Source organism: Colletotrichum higginsianum, chromosome 4 (genome assembly GCF_001672515.1).
Source record: "Colletotrichum higginsianum IMI 349063 chromosome 4, whole genome shotgun sequence".
Taxonomy (NCBI): Eukaryota; Fungi; Ascomycota; class Sordariomycetes; order Glomerellales; family Glomerellaceae; genus Colletotrichum; species Colletotrichum higginsianum.
The window spans coordinates 2328820-2355135 of record NC_030957.1 but is presented as its reverse complement, the minus strand read 5'-3'; the positions used below and the strand labels follow the sequence as shown (position 1 = coordinate 2355135).

Below are 26316 nucleotides of genomic sequence, written 5' to 3'. Positions count from 1 at the left end.
CGACTTGACATGGGAACAACAGTGGTAAGAACATTTACAAGCAAGCTTCCTTGTTACGACAAGCGACGTTGCCATCGCATTCTGGGTGATGTACAAACCAATCTAATAACCGTAACGCCGTCCAGCCTCTGAACTTGTATCCATTCCCGTACAAACGCCATCAAAAGAACAGTGTACCGTGCTGCTCAACCAAGAGCCGGGGTAAAATACAACAACCAAAATATACCATTTATTTCCAGGCCTTGGCCAACGGGCTACCAATCTTGGGCGCAAACTGCAGGCTCTTTCTACGAGCCGCCATTAACCGCTGCATGACGCTCTCGTCCTTGTCCCTGTTGAGGATACCGTCGCCCATCTGGGCAAAAGTGTTCTGCTTGGGCGGACAAGTCTGCATCAGCAGTGTCTTGGTCGGAGACGAGTCGTAGTCGGTCGGCGTCGAAGGCGTCTCGGCCGCATAGCGAGCAAGTGCCTCGGGCGCAGGCGTGACGGGGACAGGGGAGATCAGGCCCTGCCAGTCATCATCATCGTCGGCCTCGTCCGAGGGGGTGTGCATCCAAACAGTGCTGTCACGTCGGTTCATGGGCGTGTTGGGCGCCGTCTTGGCGTCACGACCGGCCTTGACGGGAGTGGGAACGAGCATGCCGTTCTGGTTAGACAGAGCCTTGGGCTCCATGCTCTTGCGGCGGCGCGCGCCTCCTCGAGGAACCAACGACGTGTCGATGTAGTACGGTGCCTCATCAAGCCATTCGTTCTCGCGTTCACAGCTGTGGACCTTGTCAGTACAGACTCAGCCAGCAAGGCGTAGAAGAGGAAACACTTACTCGAGAACCCAGCTCACACCGACGCACTGTACCACGCCGTTCGACTCTCTAACCTTCTCCATCGTGCGCTTGCCGCCATCCTTGTAAACAACATGGGTAATGCCAATCTTGGAGGCATCCGAGTTGCCGGTGGCACTGGGGTTCCATGTCCAGGTCTTGACGCAACGAGCTCCCATCTGAGTGAGGAGTTCGACAAAAATACCACTGGCGTCCGCACCCTCGGTGGTGTGAACATCGACAAACACGACGGCACCGCGGAGAAGACCGGGGTTGAGGTCTCTGCGGGGAGTGCGAGCTGGTGTTCCCAAAGCCGAACAGACATCCGACTTGGCAGGCGTGACGGGCATTGACTTGGGCTCGTTCTCTTCGTTCTCGTCATTCTCCGTTTCGTGCTTCTGAGCTTCGTCTTCATCGGCCTGCTGGTTCCTGCTAGGCGAATAGGAGATGACTGTGGCGCTTCTGTTAAGGCTTGGGCGGCTGACTGGGAGTCGAGAAATGCTTGCCGCGCGCTTCTTCTTGGGGCGCGGGGTTGAGTCGTCCGCGCCCTTAAGAGGAACTTTGGTGACGGTGTGGAACTCGCGCGCCAGAACACGGTTGGGCGTGGTGGGCGGGACCGAAGCGTCGCCAATGGACAAGGCAGGGTCGACGGGCATCTCATTTTCGTCGCCGTACTCTTGGCTGGCCTCAGATATAGTGTCGTCAAAGCTGTTGGAAGTGTTGACGATCTCGTCCAGCTCCTCGGGCTCCATCAAGGACATCTCGTTAGCCTCAGCGGCCAGAGCCATATCTTCGTCGGTGACCATGAGATCATCAAATTCGGGATCCTCGGCGTCCGCGGCGGCGGCAATCTCAGCATCGATGGCAGCCTCGATTTCGTCTTGCGCGTCCATGTCTGCTCGCACGGTCATCTCATCCTCGAAGTAGGTGCTTCGGAGCGGAGATTCCTCAAGGTGAGGGGTTCCAGCAGCCAGACTCAATGTCTCAGGTGCCTGAGCCAACGAGCGTCCCGGGGTGACGGGTCGCCTGGGTGTCTTGGAGGGGCTGGCAGCAGACCAAGCGTCGAGCTGCTGCGCAAGAGGGGTGAAGCCGATGCTGGAGTGTCTTGGCTGGGCAAGGCTTCGGCGGGAGTTGGCAGGAGTCGGGGTGGCGGGGACCAGTTTGTGAGCTGCCGAGACGCGGGGACTGTTGGCAAGCTCATCGTCTGAATCGGAGTCGATGCTGTGATAGGGGTCCATATCCTTCTGACGGAGGCCAAAGAGACCGCTAGGCGCGTCGAGGCTAAGCTGAGGGGCCTGGACGGATTGTTCGGATTGCGGCTGGAACTCCGGCTCGTCATCAAGCACCATAAGCTCTGCGTCGAGTCCCTGCACATCCTCAGTCGTGGCATCAGTGAACACATCAGACTCGGCAGCCTGTTCGACCTGCTCCGCCTGCTGCTTGGCCGCCTCGAAAACGGGCATATTCTTTTTCAGGGCAGGATCGGCGTGTCTGGGGAGAACGGCCGAAAGACGGCCAGGGAATTGCATGGGCTCTTCCAAGTGGATGGATTCATTGAGCATGGCCTCTGCGACCTCGTCCAACTCATCATCTTCCTCGTCATCCTGGGCGTTCGACTCCTCGGCCATGAGCTTCTCGGAAGATCGCTTGACTGGGCGCAGAGCCGTCGGTGTCGACAAAAGCAGAGGCTTTGTGGCCGGGGAGTGGATTTGCTCCGACGTCTCCAAGGGCTTCATGCCCTTGATCGGAGACAGGGGGCGCTTTGCGGGTGATTGGAGCAGCGACGCCTTGAAGTTGGAGACCTTCTTCTCTCCCTCATTGGTCGGCATCAAAGAAAAGGGCTTCATGGCAGACTGGGGGCGCTTGGCGGGAGACTGAAGGAGAGAGGCCTTCAGGGGCGAGGCGGAAACGCCTTCGCCACTAGAGTTCACAGCACAGCCGGGCTTCAACAGCGAGACTCCTTCAGCGCGCTTGGCTGGGGACTTCATCGAATCTCTGTAGGGCGAAGCAGGCAGCCTCTTGGCAGGCGAGGCCAGAGCATGCGTGGTTTTGTCCTCTTGTGTCTCTGACTTGGCGCCGTTCTCGTCGTCGTCAGCATGCTCCTCCGTGTCGGTTGACTTTTCGACGGGCAACAGGTTAAGCTTGTGGGAAGATGCGAGAGCGCTGGCAGGAGGCTTCGTAGGACTCTTCATCATGGGTCTCGGGGGGGTATCGGGCCCGGCCAGCTCGTCCTCGGAGCAATCGCGAGGCATGGGCACCTGTGTGACCTTCTTAGGGCTCAGGGGAGTCTTCTCGGGCTTCGAGGTCGATGCGGCAGCGGCAGCGGCAGCGGCGACCTTGATAGACCTGGGAGCCTTGGGTACGGGGGGCTTTCGCACAGGTCTGGCTCGCAGGCCGGTGGCAGTTGCGGACTTGTCGGTCGTCTTCTTGCTTGCGTCAGGAGCGATGTTTTCCTTTTCGGGTTCTTGGAATGTTACCGTCTTCTTGACGGCGGGCTTTGATGTTGTGACTGGTGCTGCGCGAGTACGCGCGGTCCTCTTCACCGGTTCCGCATCCTTGGCGGGAACGTCTTCAGTTGCCGCCTTTCTGGGCCGGCCGCGAGTGGGCTTCACAGGCTCTTCCTTGGGGGCGGCAGGCTCCGTGGTGGAAACCTTGCGAGCAGCAGCTCGTGCACGCGTCGCCCTGCCGGGGGCGACGCTCGACAAAGACGACGACGAAGATGCGACTGGCTCTGCAATATCTTCTGTGATCTTCCTCGGGCGGCCCCTCGTGGGTCTGGTGGCACGAGGTGCAGGCTCTGATTGTTGTGATTGTTGGTCGTGCTCTTCCTCCTCGACATCGTCGGCTCGGGTCTTTCGCTTGGTCGAGGTGGACCGCGGAGGAGCAGTAGAAGTGGTAGTGGCAGTAGCCTTGGCTTTGGCTGCAGCAGTGACGATCCTTGTGGTTTTGGTACTCGTCGTGGTGGTGTCGCCAACTTTTGCAGCTCTGGAACGCGTGATGCGCTTAGGGGGCGATTGGGGCTCCATCTTTGTGTGTGAAGGTCGGGGGTAGAGCTGAAAACAAAAAGATGGTGCAAAAGGGGGGTTTCGTAGGGATTTGCTGTTTGTCAGTACAGTACGGTTGTCGATTGTCGATTGGTTATGTTGTTGGTTATTTTACATGATGCTGTGGATGATGGGTTGGGAGCTCGAAGGGTCAGGGAAAGAGTGGGCGGAGGGTTTTGTTGATATGGAGCTTCGCGTAATTGCGGTTGCCAGGTCAACGCTTGTGTCCGTTTCTTGGGATCCACTTTCGGGACGCTGTAGCCCCTGTTCGCGCCTTGGTTGTCAGGTGTGCTGTCAACAGCTGGCGTAGTGGGTCTATCGGCCCTCCGGATTCCCTTTGCTCGGTACTTACAGCACCCAGCAACTGTCAGCAGGTCAAAGCTGTCCAAACACACATGCGAACACAATCAAAACACGACGTCATTTCAGTCGTCCGATAGGTCGATTGATGATGGCGCCGGTGTCACGACCGCAGCCAATGAATAACATAACATCTGCGGCGGCAATGTTGATCAACAAGCGTTTGATAGCCCTGGGTTCTTAGTAAAGCTAACCCTCCCGGCACCGGGACTCCTAGCTATCTTAGGTAGATAATGATGGCTGTCTCGGACTCAGTACAAGGACAAGACATCGCTGGAAGCCACTGCGGAACGATTCTCAGGCTCGCCCTCGTCGATGATTCATTGGCCCTGAAAGTGTACGTAAAACGGTCGACACGTTGAGGCAAGCAATCAGCCACTATGTCCTGGCATCTAGCCTCGTCCAGCCTGGTTACATTAACTCCTGCGCCGCGGACTGAGAAGACTGAAGACGCAAACATACCCTGAACGAGCTGGCATGAATAGACACTGGTGGCCTGCAGAAAAAGATGCAAAGAAGAGGAAGAAAATGGATTGTCATCGATCACGTCGGCGATGTTATCATCACCGGGGCTCGGCGGCCTAATGACGTCGCGCAGAGCTCTCGGCCGACGTCTCCGGTTCCTTCTGGGCCTCACTGAAACGCTTAAACTCTCACACTGCCACCGACGGCATTGTCATTGCCTAGGCCCCCCGAGAGATCTCACTCGACGCAGGGCATCTCCCCGCACTCAATCTGCAAGCTACTCTATTCCAAGGACTCCTTATCCCTACCAACAAGGCACACCCCAGACGCAGGCCACCACCACCACTACCACCACTCGCAGTACCAGCTGCAGCGCCTACCTATTCGTACGGATGCAGGCAGCCAATTGCTGTGCTACGGACAGTCTGACGGCATGGCCTGCATCCACCGCAAAACTCCGATAATAACGGCTGGTTCGGGATCGACCCGTCATTGGGTCCCCTAGATGCCATGCGAAGGCTTGACTAGTGCCACCACTTCAGCACAGATGCGTCTATTCATATTTGGACTGCCGGTCTGTGACCTTTGCGAGGTACCGGGCGAGAGAGTCGATACGCGTACGGTTTTCCGTTCTTCCCGAAGGAGTTTTTTGCTGGGACCGAGATACACGGGCATCATTCTGTGCGTGCTAGCGGCGGGGAAGCAATGCCATGTCGGCCTGGAGGAGGAGGAGGAGGAGGGGGAGGAGGACCAGCAACAGCAGCAGCAGTAGTCATTGCCGCAGTAGCGCATTCAGCCATCAAGATATGTCGAGGATGGCGCAGACACAGCAACACCGACACGCCACACGGCTGACCGTACCAGCCATTAGCCTCCGAAAGTTCCGCTGCCGCCGATCGGTCCCAGGCACTACTCCTTGGCTCTGCCGGTGTCGACGTGCGCCTCGCCCCATCAGTATGGAGCCGACGAACGATTCGTTCGGCCACAGCTTCATGGGAATTGAGGCGAAAGAGGGCAGAGGATACCTTGTTGTACACCATAACACGATCGACCATGTCGAGGGACTGCGGTCAGCACGGCCAGCAACGTGTCACACTTTGTCGAGACAGGCAATGGCAGGGGAAACCATTGAACGCCTCTTGATTAACCAGGCACACGCATGCACAGACACTCAGAAAGCGCAGAGAATGCCACACCAAGATCCCGTCTTGCAGTCTCACAAAACGCCACAACCGAGACCGTGGCACCCACCCACCCGCCTCCAGGCTCTCTTCGCTCTGAGGAGTTGCCAGTGGGCGCTTGACCTCATCGTGCCCCGGGCCTCTCTCGCTCCATCTTACCTTTTCTCAGTCTCAGTCTCAGTCTCTCGCTCTCCATTTGCTCCTCTGGCGCCAGTTTCACACAGGGCTCTTGTTGCTGATCTCCTTGCATCAACCATCAACCAACCGTCCAAATCTTCTCTCGTCTTCGTCTTCAGGACTGGCTCTTCACATTGTGTACCTGTGCGACCTTGAGATGGACCGCCTGGGCTGCGTATCTCAGTCTTCGGAACGCGCGTATTCCGACGACTCCACGTAGCTTCCTGACCGCCCCTCCCTCGAGCAAAGAGGCCGCCGCCGTCCCGGGCGCAAGATTACCTACCAAGACCCCTCAGGATCCTGACCTCGCATCATCAGTAGCCAAGCCGGGTCTTCCGGATCTTCTAATTCGCTCCGAGGCCATAATTTCCGCGTACCGCCTTCAGCTGCCCAGAAAACGAGAGACGCCCAGCGTATCCTTTACGAGCCGTCATCTCTCTCATTTGTCTCCCTCCCGTTCGCCAGCCTGCATTTGAAACTCGGCCGTCAGATCAGAGATCAGAGATCGCCTTGCGGCTCCACTGTTACAATTCTCCGCTGACGCCCTGCATTCGAGAACGCTTTTATCGTCCTCACTGTGCTTTTCTCTCTCTCGCTCGCTTGTGATATCTATCTCCTGAGATCGAACATCCAGCATGCACTCATCTCCCAGACTTTGAAACTTCTTCGCTCACGCAAAAACAACCAAAGCACCTCATCACTCGAGATCGACCCCATTTCATCCCATCTTGGCTCTCACTCAATTGACACCTCATACCCATCCCATACCCACTGGACAACAAGACACCACACAGGAGCCACTTCGATCGACTTGCACTGACAAGCATTGGCCAGTGAGGGACTCTCAGGAGAGCAAAGACCACAGCATCCTCGACAGGAAGGGGACCGCGCTCGCTCGGCCACACACACACACACGCACACTCAATCACTCACTTTCAGAAACCCCCCCCTGGTTCGACGTCATACCGGTCGATACCAGTGTAAAACCCTTCTTTAGCGCGACGGGTCCGTGAAGAAAGTCGACGAAGCCTCTCCATCCCAATCGGGTTGTCGTACAGCACTGCACCATACCGCACCATACCGCACAGCCGCTGGACGATGCCCACAGGGGTCAATGGTCGTTAGGTTCCGTTATTACTAGTGACATCCTCCGCCACCTTCTCTCCCGTCACATCCGATCTTTCTTTCTCTCCGCCTAGGCCCTGGGTTGTTGCGCTTATATCTTCTTTCAACGCCCAAGTCAACCCATAGATAACCCCTCTCCCATTGCATTCATTCCTATTCTCATATCCTCGAAAGGCACGACCCCCGACTGTTCCCTTGTCGTGCTTGAAAGCCCCCCCCTCCCCCCCCTCTCCCCCAAAGAAGGACTTGACACACACACATACACAATGATACTCTCATCTCTGCTGGCAGTGGCCGCCGTGGCAGTTCCGGTGTGGGCGGTCGATCCCATCAAGCCAATGGCGGCCGGTCTTTTCATGGAGGCCCTTGACCCCCGCGCCCTCCCGGACTCCCCCTCGGGAGGCTACGCCCCGTCTATCGTCGACTGTCCGGCCGCCCGTCCCACTATCCGGTCCGCTTCCGCCCTGTCGCCCAACGAGACGGCATGGCTCCCCCGCCGCCGCAACGCCACCGTCGAGCACATGCGCGACTTCCTCACCCGCGCCAACATTCCCAACTTCGATGCCGGTGCCTACATCGACCGCGCCAGCTCCTCGTCGTCCCGACTGCCCAACATTGCCATTGCCGTGTCCGGAGGCGGTTACCGTGCGCTCATGAACGGCGCCGGGTTCCTGGCCGCTGCTGACAGCCGCACGCCCAACTCGACCTCGGCCGGCGGCATCGGCGGCCTCCTCCAGTCCGCCACCTACCTCGCCGGCCTCTCGGGCGGTGGCTGGCTCGTCGGCTCCATCTTCACCAACAACTTCTCAACCGTCACCGACCTGCAGCGCGGCTCGCAGGGGTCCTCCGTTTGGAAGTTTGATCGCTCCATCTTTTCTGGCCCCCGCGAGTCTGGCCTCTCCATCCTCAACACGGCCGAGTACTGGAGAGACGTCGCGCGCCAGGTCAGCGCCAAGGACGAGGGATTCGAGGTCTCCATCACCGACTACTGGGGCCGCGCCCTCTCGTACCAGCTCGTCAACGCCACCGACGGCGGCCCGGCCTACACCTTCTCTTCCATCGCCGACTCTCCCGACTTCCAGTCCGGCGAGCAGCCGTTCCCCATCCTCATCGCCGACGGTCGTGCCCCCGGCGAGCGCATCATCTCGCTCAATGCCACTGTCTACGAGTTCAACCCCTTCGAGCTCGGTACTTGGGACAACACGGCCTTTGGCTTCGCGCCGCTTCGCTACCTCGCCTCTAACTTCTCCGCGGGCCGTGTCCCCGACAATGGCTCTTGCGTCCGCGGCTTCGACCAGGCCGGTTTCGTCATGGGCACCTCGTCGACTCTCTTCAACCAGTTCATGCTCCAGAACATCTCGTCCGCCGGCCTCCCCGATTTCATCCAGAGTGCCCTCACGAGCATTCTCAACATCCTCGACCAAGACAATAACGACATCGCCCAGTACGTGCCGAATCCCTTTTTCGGCTGGAACCCGCGCACCAACCTCAACGCCAACCAGACCCAGCTCTCGCTCGTCGACGGCGGCGAGGATCTCCAGAACATCCCCCTCCACCCCCTGATCCAGCCCAACCGCGCCGTCGACGTCATCTTCGCTGTCGACTCCTCGGCCGATACCAACTTCAACTGGCCCAACGGCACCGCCCTGCGCGCCACCTACGACCGCGTCGCCGAGCCCATTGCCAACGGCACCCTTTTTCCCCCCGTGCCCGACGCAAACACCTTCATCAACCTCGGCCTCAACCGCCGCCCGACCTTCTTCGGCTGCGACGCCTCCAATTTCACCCTCCGTGGCGCACAGCGCGTGCCGCCACTCGTCGTCTACATCCCCAATGCGCCCTACGTCGCCCACTCCAACGTCTCTACTTTTGTCCCCAGCTACGAGCTGCCCCAACGCGATGCCATCATCCAGAACGGCTACGACTCAGCAACCCAGGGCAACTCCACCCTCGACGCCCAATGGCCCGTCTGCGTTGCCTGCGCCGTGCTCTCGCGCAGCATGGACCGCGCCCGCGAGACGGTCCCCGAGGCCTGCACAGCCTGCTTCCAGCGCTACTGCTGGAACGGCACACTTGATACCCGCGACGTTGAGTACAACCCCGATTTCTCCATCGGTAACATCGAGGTCAATAGCCCCGCTGCGAGAGCGGGCGCCAGTCTGGCGGCGGGCGTCGTGAGCGTCGCGGCAGTCGTGATGCTCGTCATCTGAGTGTGGCGAGAAGAATTTGGACTTTTGTTACTGTGCGCAGTTTTTAACGGCCGTTTCTGTATACCACAAGCATGGCCCGAGGACCCTTCCCCTTCATCCTCTTCCCCTTTTATTCTTTATATTCAGTTATGTGCGTCGTTACATCGTCGCCCCCCTGAGAGCAGTAAATCAGCATACTGGAGTGAAACGTCCGTTTGGGATTTGGACCACGGATTGTCATAACAAAAAGGTTTCCAGCTTCCTGAGGCTTAATTCGTCGGCAGAAAAGCGAGTTTGGGATATCAACTAATGCAAAGTTCTTTAACAAAAAAATCAGCAAATTGGACAAACGACGTGCGCTTTGGATCTGCCGCCTGCAATGCATGCTTTCCCATCCGGGCTCAGTTGTCTGCTTCCCTTTCCATGATTTCCGCACCGGAAACAAAAGCACTCCTTGGTGGTGGTGTAAGACTTCCTCGACGTCTCAAACCCGATTCCAAAAACAACACTTGGTTCAAGTGTCTGTTGAGTGGTGGTGTATGTATGAATTGGTGATTGACTCTCCGACTCCCCGACCTTCGCCCTCCCCCGAATCTGACTGGAGGGAGGGATGAATGATGCAAAATATGTCGTGAAAATAAGTCATAAACACTTAAAAAGCCAGTCCGATAGGGGACTGGTGGGAGGATTGGGGTCGATAACGGAGGCGAGGAGACTGGGAAAACTTAAACGGCGCCAGAGGTGAGCGAGTGCATACATGTAATGCAGCATCGGATGCAATCTCGATGGCGGGGTACTCGTTACCCGTCGTGTTTTATTTCCTCGCTGTGCCTGGCGGTGCTCTTTGTCGGACTATGTTCCCGTCCGAAGAGCCCAAGAGAGTTTGAAAAACGTATAAGAGTGGCGCTAATGTGCCGCCGGGCTATTCTTGACGGCTGTTTCGAGCTGCCAGAAGGAGCCTCTTCTATTGGCGGTCCAGAGCTGACGACAGGCTACCTGGACGGCCGGAAAGGGCCGTCAACCCTCACATCCTTGACCCCCTCAGGCATCATCCTGAGCCACTCGGTCCAGTTGTCGATGTCGATGGGCTCGTCGCCTATGCGGAAAGACAGCACGAGCTGCTGGCCCTCTGTACCGAACGGCAAGCTCGTCCTCAAGGGGCCGATATTGAGCGGGGCGAGGAGGATTGAAGGCAGCCGAGCGTTTCCGGATACCTGCATATGCAGCGGCGAGGGAAAGCTCGTGATGGTTTCCTTTTCAGGGTTCTTGTCCTGCACGAGAGACGGGTAGTTGGAGAGCAGCTTCGAGTGAAGCTCCGCAGCCGAGAAGGGGCTTGTGAAGCGTTGCGAGGCGCGCGTCTTAAGGTGTTCGGTGAGAACCTTGGTGAAGGTGCAGCGATCCAGGGCGTCGAAGTGCTCCTCCGATACGGCCGCAGCCACTAGTTCCAAAACGCCCTGTTGGCGGTGCATCTTGGAAGACGGAAAAAAGGCCGCGTCCATGATGATTAGCGTGTCCGAACACGCTTCCTCGAATACTTGCTGGATACCACTCCATCGAATCGTCTCGGCCTTGTCCTTGTCCTTGGAGCTGGTAGGATGTCAGTTCTCCGGGCACCAAACACTGCCGCGGCAAGCAACTCACCTGGCGAGTACCATCTCCCGGTTCCCGTCCAGATAGGAGTGACCGTTGTAGTAGACAATCTTCAAGACGTCCCGTTGGTCACGGTCCTCGACAAAATCGGTGATCTTACGCGAAAGCCATCTCCAGGGGCTTTTGCAAGCCTCCGAAGCAGGCGGGATCGTGGTGATGGAAAACGTATACCGGTAATACTGGTCAAAGACTTCCCCCAGTTCCTTGACGGAATTCCCGACACTAACATCAGGGTCATCTTGCCAGTACAGCAGTAGAACCTGTGCACTGGAGTAGCGGCTGCGGCTGGGTGTAGATAGTATCCTCGAAACGTTGGTCTGCAGGTCCGACTTGAGACTCTCGATGCCGGGTAACATTGGTGGCTTGTCGAGCCTGGGACCGGTCGGGAGCGGCGTGCGAATGCGGGATTCGCTCAATCGGTGCTGTCCTGGGGGTGTTGGGGAGTCTATGTCCATTTCCTGGGGGTCCTGGGCGTACATTGACTTTACGTTGTTCATGACAGGAGCAGGACTGAGTGGGCGCTGGGCAGACATGGAGGGGGCGATATCCTGGATCGTCGGACTATGAGACCTATGATATTTTCTGACGGCGTCCTCCCAGGTCATATTGTGATGGCTGGGGTGACACTTGATGAGAGCAGAACAGTCAGCAGGGGTGGGCACTTTTGTCACGGCATTGAGCATTGCGACGAAGGCCGGGGGGACATACTGCAACTCTCCTACGCCGACAGTCATTGCAAGCGCCGAGCTTTCTTATGAGGGCGGCTTTCTCTCTCTGCTGTTGGGACAAAGGACCGGTTCGCCTCCTGCTCGCGCGGACCCGGTTAGAGACGTCGGAGCCATCCTTGACATGGAATATGGATGTTAAGTTAGGAGAGGTGTCGGCACTGTACGATGTGTTGCTTGTGTCCGCGGACATATTGGTGACTGCGGAGGCCGCAGTAGCCTGGGTTGAGATGGACGAGTTGGTGTCCTTCCTCAGGGGAGGAGAAGCCGACTGGCCGGGGGTAGGAGGAGGTTGCTGTGAAGACTGGCGTTGCTGAGGTGTGATCTGCTGCTGCTGATGTTGTTGTTGTTCTTGTTGCTGCTGCTGAGGTTGCTGTTGGAGCGACGGCTGCACCTGTTGTTGGATGGGCGAGTGTTGAGACTGAGGCAGCTCATGATGCGACAATGAAGGTGAGCCGGTTTGAGGTCTGTTGCCGGATTCCTCGCTGCCATTTTTCGGAGGCGCCTCCAACAGACTCGGAGCCGGATGCATGGTTGCAAATGTGTTGTTTGAATCCCTTTGTCACAGCAGCAACTACCCTCGACCCATCCTCGGTGTGCGTTGTGTGTGTGCGTGTGTGGTGGGTAGGTAAGGAATAGAAAAAGAAGAAGAAGAGCTGTGGCGAGCAAAAACCCCCGGTGCCTTTCTCTAATTCTGTCTGTCTCTGCCTCTTTCCCTCTCTCTCTCTCTCTCTCCCTCCCTTTTTCTCTCTTTACTTTTGCTCCGCGTGGCTGTCGCGCGTTTTCTTTGAAGTTGGAGCAGATTGTGTGAGGAGAGCCCCACCGAGATTCACCGACGCGAGTGAGCGAACAGAGAAAAGTGAGGGGTAAAAGAAATGGGTCCTGGGAGGCGGGGAGCAGCCAAAACCAGAATGCGCCGAGGGCGAAGGAGCAGCAATTGAGACCCGGAAGACGGGCAGAAACACCACAGAGACGGCGGGGAATGGAGAAACAATATGAAAGAGAAGGACAAAGACGACGTGTTTGATTTTCGGTGGAGGACCGTCTCAATTCGAGGTGTGTGAAGGTGGGAGGATGAGGGCCGAGGCCGAAGGAGCACGAATAAAAAATAAGGTCGGTCGGTCAAGATTTAAGGGTACGTGCACCGAGCACCGGAGAGGGAAAGAGGGAAGAAAACGCAAAGGCACAGGCCAGGGCCCCGGTACGGTACGTGGGTACCTGAATTCAGCAAGTACCTTGGGTGCAGTTGGTGGTGGGTGAATAAGGTCAGCGGGAGGTGATGGTAGGTGATGGGCTCCTGGTGGTACCGGTATGTACCCCTCAGAAGCTGTGTGTATGGCGTCAGTGGGGTGTATGCGCCTGTGTGGGAGGTACTTCTGGCAAGGTACAGTTCAGGCCAGGTCGGGCCGGGGTGTCACGCTGAGGTGAACGGGAGGAGGAACGGAGAGGTGGACGACGATGGTGTATATGTGTGTGCGTGTGTGGTCTCAGTTGAGGATAGAAGTATAGAGACGGACAGGTAGGAAATAGGGACAGTTTGGACGATGACATTTGCTGGACGGTGTAATCGAAATTCTAATTCTCTCTCTCTCTATCTCACTCTTTGTGTGTGTGTTGGTGTTTGTCTGCGTGTCTCTTTCTCCGATCTCAGGCTATGGGGTAAGGCCCGGAGAGATGCAATAAAAAGTGACTGGTTGGCTCCGAGTTGAAAAAGAGGTGAGGACCCAGCGGCAGGGATCGTGAAGGTTATGGATTTTTGGGTTCGGGTCGGATGCTTGGGCTTTGTTGCTGAGTGAGGTGAGCGAGGTGAGGGACCTGGGCGAGGGTTGTGACATTTGTCGAGCGGGTCTGGGTCAGGGATCTTGGTCTGATGTTTTGTGCGCTGCCGGGACGTGTTTCTTTCGATATCCCGATTCCCGAGCGAGGTCAAGGTCCACGTCCAGGTCGAGGTCGAGGTGCAGCAGCGCTGCTGATTGTTGCTTATTGTCACTGCGGGCCACAATCCAACCCAGAATTGCCGCAAAATGCCTGGGTCGGTTTTCCGCTCCTCCAAATAGTTGCCGGCGGTGGGCTTGGTTCTATCCACTGCTTGCCTCAAAACTTCGTCTGTTAGTTTACCATCTCATATTTGCTTCGTCACACGAGGTTTCGCTCACTGGAGAGCGAGTCTCTCCCACAAAGAGCGATGGGCTACTTGTGTACTTGAACCCTCCCTGCGATTTGAGAGTGCGAGATGCGGTTGGACCTCCAATGGCCCGATATCTCATGAGCAAACTGGTACCGATAACGACGCTTGGGGGAAAAGATACTCCGGCAGAGCACTAGAGAGCCGAGACAAAGTCGTCGGTCGGGCAGTGGAGGCGAGCGAGGTTGGAGGTTGCACGACACTCCCGTCTTTTAGACCTGGGGTGTGTTTACACGCACAGGGTAACTCGTTCTCATACCCAGCATTTCCATTGCCAATGAGATGCGTGCGCATGTGCGTATGTCTGCTGTTTTGAACTCGGCTTCCAGACCCCAGCTACACTGCATCGAGATGCCTATGTAGGAAAGGAGGCTGCACATCCACGCCTGCCCTGCACCTATTGCATCTGCGATTGCACCGTGCCCTTTCTTTTCGTTCTGGCCTTAGCCCCCAGACATGGGATGCTGCATCTGGGCAGGTATTCATGGGACACCTTACTTCCCAGGCTATTGAGCGCTTGGCCCGGCACCGTTTTATTATATTTGTCTAATCCTGGAAGGGGAAGGAGGGGAAACAAGACTGCCCACCGTCGATGGGCCGGGAAGGCATGGGGTGGAGGGAGCATTGGCATGTCAAGACTTCAAGGAAGGGTCTCAAAGGGGGGGTAATGGCCTTCCTCCACACGCGCACGCACCAGATTCTGCCAAAATCAAACGTGGGAAGGTGAGGGCAGCGTGGGATCTGGGCAGGCGTGGGGTCCATTTCCAAGGTACAGAGTACACCCTCATGCCTTTTGCCAGGCAAGTGACTTTACTCCGTTGGTGACAGTGGTGTATCTACCTTGGCACCTACATAGATAGGTACTAATGATGAACCTATTTTTCCTTCCTCCTGTCTTGGGTTGGCAGGTGAAAGAAGGGAAAGAGGCAGGAGGAGTGGTTAGCAGGATGCGAAGAGCAGGACGAGAAGGGGGGACGGACACATACGACGGTTTCTTTTGCCGCCAAACCGCCGGACATCGTTTCCTCTCCCATCCCTCCATCTTCATTGGTTTCTTGCCTGGTCCCCATCCCCACGATCCACTCCAAGATCTAGACGAGATGCTTGAATCAAGGGAAAATTATGGGGGCGTGCCTCTCTTCCCTCGGGCCAACACCGCAACGGTCGCCTCCAAAATCCGAACACACATTTCTCACCGAAAAAGCAAAGAGGAGCGGGAAACCCGACGGTGCTCTCTGATACGATGCATAGCTGCACGAGATCGGGCCAAGTAGGGCGGACGGACAGACGGATGTGTGGATGGATGAATGGACACCCGTCGTCTGGGACACACTGATGACTCTCTTTTGCTCACTCACATCCTTGCCGCCGCGTCCAAAGGAAACGTGTGAGCATCAACTTGACGGACCGTTCGTTAAGCAGTCTTAAAGGATGCGCCAGCCTCAACCATACCGATTCCTGGGCAGTCAAAGTACATAGGTCTGTCTGCCTACGGCCCGGTCGGTGATCTTCAACAACCCAGCGGCGCTCACCGACCAGAGATGGTGTGCAAGTTTGATCTCGGCGTCTTCGGCTGAGGGTGCCACTTTACCCATGCCTAGCATGTGTGCGGCTTGACCGCGGAAAGGTGCGGCATCCAAATGGCAACCGACGAGATGATGGAAGGAAACTCAACCTTTTGAGCCTGGGAAGTCTTGCCAATTTACTGCGTCTAGTTATGTTACGTCACGTCAATTCACCCTACTTACCCAGTCTCTCGACCAGCACAGCACGGCGCAAAGCAGCACTGTCTGCCTGTGTGTCGTGTGTGTTCTGCGTTCCCTATCCAACCGATGCGATGGATTTATTGCTTCACCAATCTGTATCCGTTCTGGGAAGGGCGAGGCACAACAACGAGAACGATGGGAGCGCCTCTGGCGAGACGATGCCAATGGCCCTGGCGCAAATACATGTCATGCGCACCACGTGGACCCTGTCCTTCCTGTCCCTTTGCCCCGTCTCATTCGTTTTGCGCTGCACTGCGCCGTACATTGAGTGCCTCTCATCATATGGACTTGTCCCGCCCGCCCGCCCGCTCCCTGCTCTTCCGCCCACCGAGGAAGTAATGACTAGGTTTGTGGCGAGATCGGGGAGCTAGCTAGGTAGTGTAAATGAGTTGCCGCTCCTCCCTCACCTTCGCTTCCTTTGGGCTGCAACTCCAACACCTAACAAACTGCCCGTCAACTCTGAACCTCGCATGGGAGCATCGGAAACGCTCCAACCCCCCAATGCTTCATCTCACAACTACCCGCGACGGCCCAACGCTACAATTGTGAGGTCCAGAATCAAACTCGGTGTTACCCTCAATGCGCTGCAACTCATTAGACCGAGCTTCCTCAAAGTCGCGGGTTGTTTTGTGTTTCGCCCGAAATCGGCACTCACATCTTTTTCACCCATTTCCGACCCCAAATCTCACCTGTTCACCTTCAACCGCGCCGGTGGTAGGCTGTCTTTGGGCCGGTCACAACCACCGTGTCCCGAGGCCCCACGATGTAATCACCAACGGCTGTGACCACCCATCCTCTCTCTCTCTCTCTCTCTCTCACTCTCTCTCTCTGCTCTCGCTCACCCTTCGACCAATGGCGTCGTGCTCTGGCCGGAACAAACCGCTAGTCTCACCGCAACTCTCATCCCGATAGGTCTCCGCTCATCCCCCCACACTAGCAACCGATTCTTTCTTTTGGTCTGATTCACGAATCATTGCCTGCTTCCCAATCCTGCGGCATCTGCACTTCCTCTCGAACGAGATGAAGCTTGCAACGTAATTTTAGTACATGCCTTTGAGTCGACTTTGCACTTATGGCCATGTCTTGCAACTGCCCAAATTAAACTTGTTGGCCCCATGTCGGGATTGTCCATGATAACAAGGATGACGGATGAAGACTGCAATGTTCATGGTATCTTGCTTCCTTCTCGATATCGCTACCCACTACGACGGACCAGCCACCGTCTCCAATTCACACCGCGGCCATGCCTCCTCCTTTGGGCGTGTCAACGTTGCAACACCAGTCGACACCTCAACAAAGGACCGACGTCGAGACCGTCCAGCATGCGCGTCTCCACTCCCACGGACTGTCTGTACAGTACTCGTCCTTCTAGACTTTCCCCGACTACTCGGCGGCCTGGCACCGTCAATGGGTGTCTATGTTTAGCGGCATATGCACGTCACGCACACACTGGTGGGATTCGCGCTTCAGATAGCCGTCGCGCCGTCCGTTTGTGACGGCTTGCATGACATGTGCAGGAAAACAAGACCAAAATCAACGACTGGATTCTTCCTGTTGTCTTGGGCCTTCCATTCTTCTTGTCCATCCACCCACCCCATCAACGACAAGCGGCCAACCGCAACATACGCGATAAATGTCCCTCATGCCTGACCGAACCACGTCTATTAGTGGCGTCCGCCCGCCGTCCTTGCACGACGTGAGTCGAAAAACAGGGTGGCGGGAACGGGCAGCGAGTGCCACATCCCTCCTTGTCGGGAGCCGGTGAGCCCAACGGACCCCACCCTTCCGGGCTCATCACTTGTCTCGGTTTGCATTCTTCCGACCGCTGAGGATGCGGCCAGTGACGGAGCCAAGACCCTGGCTGGCTTCTTCTTCATCCGCCTGCCTAGAAATGTTGCTATAGATAGGCAGTGTGAGCGTCCGAGTGACGAGGAAAGGTTACCATCCCGCCTAGTGGCAGGTTGAAAGGAAGCAGAAGCTGGTTCCACCCGCTACCAAGTGGGTTCGCCGGATTGGCCAGCTCCGACATCGCACTTTGCCGCTTTTGGACTGGTCCGGGAACCTCCCGCCGACCGAACCCGCCTTAGCGAGGTGTGACGGTGGGCGGCATCGCGGGATAGGCCAGCCCCTTCAGCCTCAGTCACCCGACACACCTGGATGGCGAAGTTGCTTCAGAAGGCGAGGCAAAGCCTCGGCAGCCACTGCGAAACACGGCATCTTTGAAGACTACCCTCACTTTTTTTTCCCCTGGTCGCTGTGCAGGTGCTGTCACACAAGGGCCGATGTACCGACGGGTCGGTGAATGACAATTGACTGCTGGGTGCAGAGGTAGGTTTGCAGCTCAGACTCACCTGACCGACTTATTCACAAGCCTAACGCATAGTGCCTCTTCCATCTGTGTTGGGTTTACCGTAGAGCGAACGCCACCTCTCAATGTTTAATCAAGAAGGAGAGGCTTTTCGGTAGCTTGTGATACGGTTCGCCTGCGAGCCTGGGTCCTTTTTGACTTCGGTCCCTATATTTCTCTCAAGGCGTCCCTTGTGAACTTCGCCTCCAGATTCCCCGTCGCCGCAATCAGAGGAGATCTGCTTTGCAAGCTTGGCAGGCGTCCTGTTAAGTTGGTCTTGGCTGCTGCTCTTCAAAGTGTGCCGTGGACAGATCCGACTACTACACTCAGCATCACATGCCCCAAAGATCAAGAATGCACTTTGTTTCCTGTACCCGATTGGCTGTCTAATAGCTTAATGAACCCAAATCGGCGGCCTTTTCGACGTGTGGGAGTTTCAATCCTGAAAACAAACAGCCTTGGCTTTTGCTGCGTGCAAAGGGTACGATTGTCGATTAGCAGTGGCCGCTCATTCCGGTCTTGAACGAATCGATCTCTCCGTCTGTTTGCCATAGTACACATCATTAAATACTCTCTGAATTTCTCGGAGAACTTGAAACCCCATAAGTGTTGGATTTACGTGTCATTGCAATTTGTCATCGAGGTGCGTAGGATGCCCTGTTTCGCTTCACATGAAAAACATGTAGAATGAGGGTGAGTAGCATACAATTGGGAAGTCAAGTAGCCTATTGACCATAGCGACCAGAGACTTGCAGACTGCTTTGCGTCTCATTCAGACGTAGGAATTCGTCGAAGGTAAAGACGCAGTATCGATAGTGTAAACCAGCGTACTTTCATTCCCCATGTATAAACTGCAATGCTCCCAAGCTTATAGCAAAGCTGAAGATTTAGGCTTAAAAAAGCTAGCTTGTAGTACAGCCAACGCGGATTCAACCCCGATTCTCCTTGATGCGTGTTGGAATTGACTTTCTGCATGAGCTTGCAGAGTCCTTTTGCTTCAGCGCTTGAGTTATCTAATCTTTTGTAGGCGTTTACGGCTTGTAAGCAGAGTCGCCGCCGTGAGCGACTTGATTTCAATACAAGATTGAAGCGAGGAGGTTGATCTGGGTGGTTGCTTCTGTAACCTCGTACCAAAAGCAAGCAGGCAAGGAGGGTGTGATGCAGATGAGAGCGATCAGAAACTTGGCAAAACAGTGACTCGACTTGTCTTGAGTCTCCAAGCCCATCAAGGAACCATTGTGTTGCATTTGGCTCCAACAAGGGGCATCTTTTCTGCGACGTTTTGGTTTCGATTAGAAGACAGGGCCACTAGCAGACCACTAGCCCTGCTAATAAAACAGTACATCTTATTAGTGAGGCTGTAAGTAAATCAACCATGCGTGATGCACTTCTAAGCAATTATCTGTCGCCAGTACGGATACCCCTAACAAGTGCCGAGACTGGATAAATATGGCCATGTTCACCCCTTTGTAGTCCTCAGACTCGACTCGCAGTCCGCCATCTTCTGACGAATATGTACATAAAAAGGGTTTCAAGCACTATGCATCTAAACTCAAGAATTAACCCTTTGGTTTGCCGAACCTAAATAAGCAGAAGAGGGTCAATAAATACTTTGAGATACTCCTAAGCTAATTACCTCTGCACTCCTCAATATGGCTGACAGAGCACTTGTGCTTCACAAAAGATCGTCGTTTCAACTCCCAATCTCAACCGTTTAATTACCGCAGTCGAGAGTCAAACGGCATCCAATTCGGCAGCTCCGCCGGGGGAAACACAGTCTGTAGTACGGTGTGATGGCGTGACATATGTGCTTGTCGCTGGTGCCACCCACTTACGCCGGCACTCATTACTGTAATTACAGATGAACGACAATAGCCGCACCAGAATTGTCCTCTTCCACCTCTCCCAAAATGGCAACTTTCAAGGTCGGCCTCAAAAACAACATCCATCTGGTGATCATCCCTCAGATGGTCCTTGAAGTGTTGCAGTAGAAAAAAAGCCTTATTGCAGATGAAGGCCGGCTTGTCGATTGCTTTCTCTGGGCACTGCCAGGACTCTACTTTGAGGTGATTATCCTCCTCATGTGATTTCCAGGCTGCCTCAGTGCGGAACTCGGCCTTGCACCCCATATCCACAAAAGTGCATTTGTATTTTGCGTAGTTGGCCTCCATGATTCTCCTGTCTGATAGTGCTAATCAGCGTTAGGGTGGGTAAAAATCTTTGAGAGTGCTCAATGGAATTCATTTTGTGACTTACTAGGATGTGCTTGTTTGAAGGGTAGGCTTTGTTCTGGTTCTAGAGGTGTGGCTTGATAGTAGAACTTTTTACAGAGAGCAGTTTCTAGCCATTTTATACAACCACCTAGGTATATTAGTGAATAATACTCAGGTCGATTAAAATGGGAATCGTCCTTTGTATTTGTAGTTTAACTCTAAGCTTTATCGTTATTCACTATTTGACCTTTGCATTGTATGACTCTTCCTAGGACTCAATGACGGCCTCCTGCCTGCTGTGGATGAACTTTTTCCTGAGCTGAGGATCGTGCTCCTCCTGAAAGATTGCTGCATCTACAAATCCCCCCAAACTTGTTCCAAACACCTGTCTCGAATTCGGTCGACCGAGTCTCTGACACTCCACCGACCGCAATGCGTCCTGTCAATCATAGCCTGCGGGCAAGTAATCTCCTGGAAATCAACAATTGGGCTCTGGGTATTTTGGAACCAGTCGAAACGGAAGAAGCAGCCGTCGGGGAACTGGCCCTTGGGAAGACTGTAACAATCGTTTCTGCTGCAGTACCGCCATGCGTAATGCCATCACTGCCAGCCGGGTTATCCGCAAGACAAGAACGTGCTAACTCGGCTTACTCAGGAAGAGACAGTGACTGCAGCTGTAGTAGCTGCGTTGGACATACCTGTATGGCGGGGCTGACTAGCTGATACGTAAGTCTGCGTTGTTCAAGATGCTCATTTTATCTGCGTCTTTTACATGTAGGGCGGCTCAGAATTCTTGCTAAATTTCAGACAAAGTTGATTCCAGATTTGCTGGAACTTGGCATAGGCCCATTCAGGGGTATCTCAGGAGACAATAGGGTCCGGGTATAGAAGACACAGCGACTTTTTTGAGGAGAGAATGCAGCCCGAATTACTAAAAGGATAGGGTAAATCACGGGACGGACTCAACGGAGGCTTGTTTACGAGTTGAAGGCGCCCATCCGACTACGAGGAAAGCAAGGTATCCAGCTGTTATGGACAAATAATACCCTACTCGCGAGCTCGAGCACGTACTCGTTGCATTAGCTAGTCAGTTACCCCTTTACTGAGCCTCATGTCGAGTTACACCAAGGCTCGATTAGCCGGCTGCAGTGCAGCAGATCCGCCCCCCCCCCCCCCCCCCCCCCCCCCCGATTGAAGGCATTCCTTCACAACGCTATGCTTTTGCAACACATACAATCAATTCCACTTGTTGCCCCGCGCAGCGTTGCGTTGTATCTTAGTCGGCTATCATGTATAGCCGCACGGTGCTTACTGTTTACCGCTTTTCTGTAAGTCAGAGATAATCGACACCTCAGCTCCGATTCGCTGATCTGGCGATGCTACGGGTCTGGCAAGATTTCGTGTGTGTGGCTGTTGCTAAAGTTTCTTCTTCTCTTTGCAGAGAGGCTAGGTTTCAGAGCTCTCCTTATCCTGACCCCTTCTGAGTATGTGCTGAATAGAATTACTTGGGGGTGTCGCTTCCTCAACAGCAAGAGCATATCTTACAGGCGTTGTTAGGTTCAGTGAGACCACAGTACTTTTTGCTTAAATGTAGTCGAACGTGAAATATCAAGTCTTCGCACAAACTAACAATACTGGCTGATTGTGTGTGTACCTGTACTCCTTGTTCGGTCTCGCGCGACGGTATTATGATCAAAGCCTTATGTAGCAAATAGTAGCTGCATTTCTCCAAGGGTTGATAGTTTACGGACCCAGATTGCTAGTATGTACGATACGTCGTTCTGGCCTCAGCGCCACCGATGGTTCGGGCGTACTACACAGCCTTGACTGTATATCCTATGTTTGGGATGTAATGAAAGCAGCTAAACCTGGCTCGTCGTGTCTATACCCAGGCAGCCTCCGTCATTCGCAGATCAAATTAGCGTCACTGAGTTCCTGAATGCCTATCTTGAAGACTCTTTAGCCTTATTGATCTGTAATATCTCTAATCCTAGACGAATAAACTTCGGAAGCCCATCGTGTTCTGCAACCGCGAGGACGTCTGCTACATCGGACCGGAATCCACCATTCCAGTACTGAGCATAAACCTCCATCACAACACCCTAAACTCTAATCACCGCCCACGGTTATCAAAAGGCGTTTTTGGGAAGTTGGGACGAACTTTCCCCCCATTCACACACGTGAACCACTCAGCCTCGCACGGGGCAAGCCTGTATCTATTTTCAATCGTCCCAAGGTTAGGCAAACAATGTCGGTGGGAAAACCTCGTCCCACCGAAACGTGCGCGTCAAACCGTGGTCCGAACCCGTCAGGTTTCTAATAATCTGCTCACTTTCTTTGCCGGAGATGTACCAGTCCACGAATGCAAAGGGGGGGAGCGGGGGAGCGCGATATCCTCGGAAGTCCTTTCTCCAGCTAGACATTCGACCGTTCTCTACACTCGGGGTTACGGAATGTCCTTCTTTCACCATCGGCAACTCGGGAGACGTCCGAACCGCCGACCCGTCACGGAAGAACGGTCACAGACGCCATCCCCTCGCATCCCGCGGCGCCCTCCCGGATGCAAGATTGTCAGACTTTGCCTTCGTCTCAACTCGCCAAAACCGTCCGATCCCGGCGGCGGACAGTTTCTATTTTCATTCTGTCTGCCTAACGTGGCGTGCAAGGTCACCGTCAAGCCCGAAAACCCTCTCTAACAGACATGGCCTGAAATGTTTCCGAGTAGCATGCCACTGAGCAAGTGAACCCCAAAGACACTCTCACTCATTCCGCCGCTGGCCCTCGGCACAAGCCGGCAGATACTCACCGATGATAAGTCGTAGATTCTGACCGAACTACACAAAATCTTTGCACGCGCACAAGCCATACTGCCGCGACCCCTTGAATAGTTTAAAACACCAACGGTTTGAACTAACAGCACATACCACCACCACTACTATTAACTAACACCACACCTCCTCGATTATCGATCGTCGGGACCAAGTCTACTCCCCCGTCTTGCCGATCATCTTCTCTTCTGCAATGGCCACATTACGGTTCTTAGTCACCGCATAACATTTTTAAACCTACATCTCGCCAAGGAACTGCGATGCATCAATGTTTCCGCTGGTTCAGAATGGCAACCATTCGGCCGCCGGGCAGAAAACTAGATCACACTAGGCGGACGTAGCGACCGAACAGTGCGCTTCACAACATCGGCTCAGATACTGTACCCTGTCTTGACGGAGCCAGTCAGAATAAGCGGCCCGTCGTAGGAGATCTCGTAGGGTAGACAGATGCTCACTTCATCGACAGCAAGTCGTTCGTACGTAGGTAGTACGAAACGAAGCCGCGGAACGTTTACCTGGCCTATGGGTTTTTGGTTTCATGTGCGGGCCGCCAGCTCATACAAATCACTTAGTATGAAAATGAAGCATTTGCCCTAGTTGAGAAACGGTATATATGGGCTTTATATATGTGAGAGAACATTGACCGCCAACCACCCGCGCCAAGTGGCGAGTGAGAAATAATAGGGCTGTAGGCGCGGGTGCTGGCATGTGAAATGATGCACTTCGCTGAGTGGGTGTCTTAAAACATTCCAGCCAACGCCTTTCCTTTTGCTGCCATGCAGCCGGCTTTCTGTTCGGCATCTCCCCCAGCTTCCCGTTGCTGGAAGCCTCCGACAGCTGTAGGTATTCACACCGGGCATGATATCCATAGCCCTACTCCTTGTACAGAACGGACCCAAGAATGTCGCCGACAATGCTTGGTTTTTTCTTTTTCTTTCGCGATTTTTGGGTTGTAATATCGGGCATGTCTGCATTTAAAAATGCTCCTTCCAAAATCTGAAGTTAACTTCACGAACAGTTGCTTCCTTGCATGCCTTCTTGATATCGCGAGCTGGAGGGAGGGTTAGTCAGTTTTCAAGCGCTCCAGGCTTCAGTATAGGCTGTACTTACCAGCAACAGAGGGACCGCAAAAGTAGACACCGACAGTTGTGCGCATGCTGCCCTCCAAGCCGTTGAGGTATGTTCTGTCCAGAATGCCATCGCGCATGGTGCTAAAGAGCTTGGAGAAGTTGGGTCGGCCAAAGTTGGTGCGAGACTTGAGCTCGGTAAGGGGGTCGTGGTCGGATCCAACCGAGTTGAGCACAATGTTCTGCGTCGTGTCCATATCCAGCTTCTGGGTGAGGTAAGTGTGGATCTTCAGGAATTCGACACCAGAGCTGCCGGGAACACGAGCAGCCTCGTTGGACTGCTCCTCAAGAGACGAAAGCAGGGTTTGGAACCATTCGAATGAGCCAGTGTCCTTGCAGACCCAGATAAACTCGACACGGCGAAGGCGCGTAGGCGGGTTCGGGCTGTTGCGCAAATGCCAGATGTTCTTCAGAATCGAGGCCCAGGGGGTGACACCAATACCGGTACCGATAAGGACGGCAATTTCGTTCTCGAAAACATCTTCGGCGGGTGCTCCATAGGGTCCATCGATGCGGAGGTCGGGCATTTGTTGGCCGTTTTGAAGAGCGACCTCATACATGCCCATGGGGTCAACACCATCGTAGAGCTTGGCCTGGGCAGATCCAGCGCCAACAGCGTCACCGAGAGCCCGTGTGAAGTCACCGACCTGACGGACATGGACGGAGACGTAAGGATCAAACGGACAGGAGGTAATGGTGAACGGGTGCCACTGGTAGTTCGAGAGCGACGGAACCTGAAGGAAGAGCCACTGCCCAGCCTTGTACTTGAACGAGGGCTTGTTGAACTGGAGCTCAACAACATCTGTAAACGAGTCAGTAATCTGGTCATGACGAACGTCAATATGGCAAACTGACCGTAGGGGTGGCGAACAACACGGGTGATCTTGGTGCGGCGACGAGCGCGAACCTCGCGGTAGGTACGCTCAATGAGGTAGAAAGCACCCGTCCAGAGCTCCCATCTCCAACCAAGATAACCGATGCAGTGGTCCCAGTAGTCCTTTCCGGCGAAGGGAGAATACGACTCGGCAGTGTCACGCACGAAGCAGCCGACGGTGTGAGTGTACAGGCCCAAGAAGAAGGGGATGAACAGGTGGTGAGTGTACCAGAACGTCTCGAAAGACTGCTGGCGAATGCGGGCGTGGGCAGTCGTATACATCAGAAGCATGCATAGCAACATGGTATGGCCGGTGACACCGCCAGCTTGGGCGTAGTGAATCTGGATGGCCGTCACTGGTCGAATCTGCGTTCGCTCGACGTTGAAGAAGCTGTGCGTGTTAGGATCTGCGAGTCTGTCCAGAGGCGGTAAGCTTACTTGATGTAATGGGCAGAGGTGTGTAGAATTGTGAAGCCCAGCATCGAGTACGCCAGCTGCCTGTGAAGCCAAAGGTTCTCGTCGAGGGGAAGGAAGCGGAGTTTGGGCCGAAGCCATCGCATGACGGTTCGGCAAACGGGAAGCAGGATAAGCATCCCGTCAACACTGAGAACCAACCCAGCACCTCTTGAAATCCAGACGGAGTACTGCAGGGTGTTCAAACCCGCCAGTCTCGCGTCCGCGGCTTGTTTCCACCTGTAAAAGAATCAGTATACAATTAGGAGTGGGACTGTCGGGTACAGGGAAAAGCTCACCATCCATAGGCAAAAATGCCCCAATGGAAGGTCCAGAAGAGGAAGTGGAAGAGCAACTTGGGAGCAGTAAACTGCTTTCGGACCAAGACCCCAAAGGTGAGGTCACCAGCCATCTTGAGCCGAGTTTGATATTCCTCCTTTTTGTTACTGTATTAGGGTGTCGACCTGCGACAATTCCGACAAGTGTGCGGATAGATTCGGGACTATCGTTATCGGGGGACGCTCGTGTTGGCGTCGGGTGGGAAGCGATGCGAAAGACTCCAGCAAGCCCAATCAACCACGCTATCGCGGTGCCGATCTCTGATTCCCAGTCTCTTTCTTCTCGAACCCGTATTAAAAGCGTGTTTTTATAATACCCAAAGTGGCGCACTTGACGAAGCAGAAGCAAATACGAAGAAATTGAAATGGGGGGGAAAAGACACCAGCCAAACGGAATTGGATAGTTTACTAAAGAATGATCTGAGCCAGCAGCGAAGAAAAGGAAGGAATC

At 54.8% G+C, this 26316-nt stretch overlaps 5 protein-coding genes across 5 annotated transcripts; 1 reads left to right on the top strand and 4 right to left on the bottom strand.

The window, feature by feature from the left end:
- Positions 1 to 229: 229 nt before the first annotated feature.
- On the bottom strand, positions 230 to 3844 carry CH63R_06019 (uncharacterized protein; the record flags this gene model as incomplete). Its single annotated transcript, XM_018300994.1, has 2 exons — positions 230 to 764; positions 822 to 3844. The coding sequence occupies 2 exons, from the start codon at positions 3842 to 3844 to the stop codon at positions 230 to 232; spliced, it is 3558 nt and encodes a 1185-aa protein (XP_018158844.1).
- Positions 3845 to 5361: 1517 nt separating this feature from the next.
- CH63R_06018 (uncharacterized protein) lies at positions 5362 to 5742 on the bottom strand (the record flags this gene model as incomplete). The annotated part of the gene is made up of 1 exon (XM_018300993.1): positions 5362 to 5742. The coding sequence occupies one exon, from the start codon at positions 5740 to 5742 to the stop codon at positions 5362 to 5364; it is 381 nt and encodes a 126-aa protein (XP_018158843.1).
- A 1694-nt stretch (positions 5743 to 7436) lies between these two features.
- On the top strand, positions 7437 to 9380 carry CH63R_06017 (Lysophospholipase; the record flags this gene model as incomplete). The annotated part of the gene is made up of 1 exon (XM_018300992.1): positions 7437 to 9380. One exon carries the CDS (start codon positions 7437 to 7439, stop codon positions 9378 to 9380), a length of 1944 nt encoding a protein of 647 aa, XP_018158842.1.
- Positions 9381 to 10351: 971 nt separating this feature from the next.
- On the bottom strand, positions 10352 to 12266 carry CH63R_06016 (Tyrosine-protein phosphatase non-receptor type 6; the record flags this gene model as incomplete). Its single annotated transcript, XM_018300991.1, has 3 exons — positions 10352 to 10946; positions 11001 to 11635; positions 11718 to 12266. 3 exons carry the CDS (start codon positions 12264 to 12266, stop codon positions 10352 to 10354), a joined length of 1779 nt encoding a protein of 592 aa, XP_018158841.1.
- Positions 12267 to 24047: 11781 nt separating this feature from the next.
- Positions 24048 to 25939, bottom strand: CH63R_06015 (Ferric reductase like transmembrane component; the record flags this gene model as incomplete). The annotated part of the gene is made up of 5 exons (XM_018300990.1): positions 24048 to 24124; positions 24184 to 25002; positions 25056 to 25465; positions 25513 to 25767; positions 25827 to 25939. 5 exons carry the CDS (start codon positions 25937 to 25939, stop codon positions 24048 to 24050), a joined length of 1674 nt encoding a protein of 557 aa, XP_018158840.1.
- Positions 25940 to 26316: the final 377 nt, after the last annotated feature.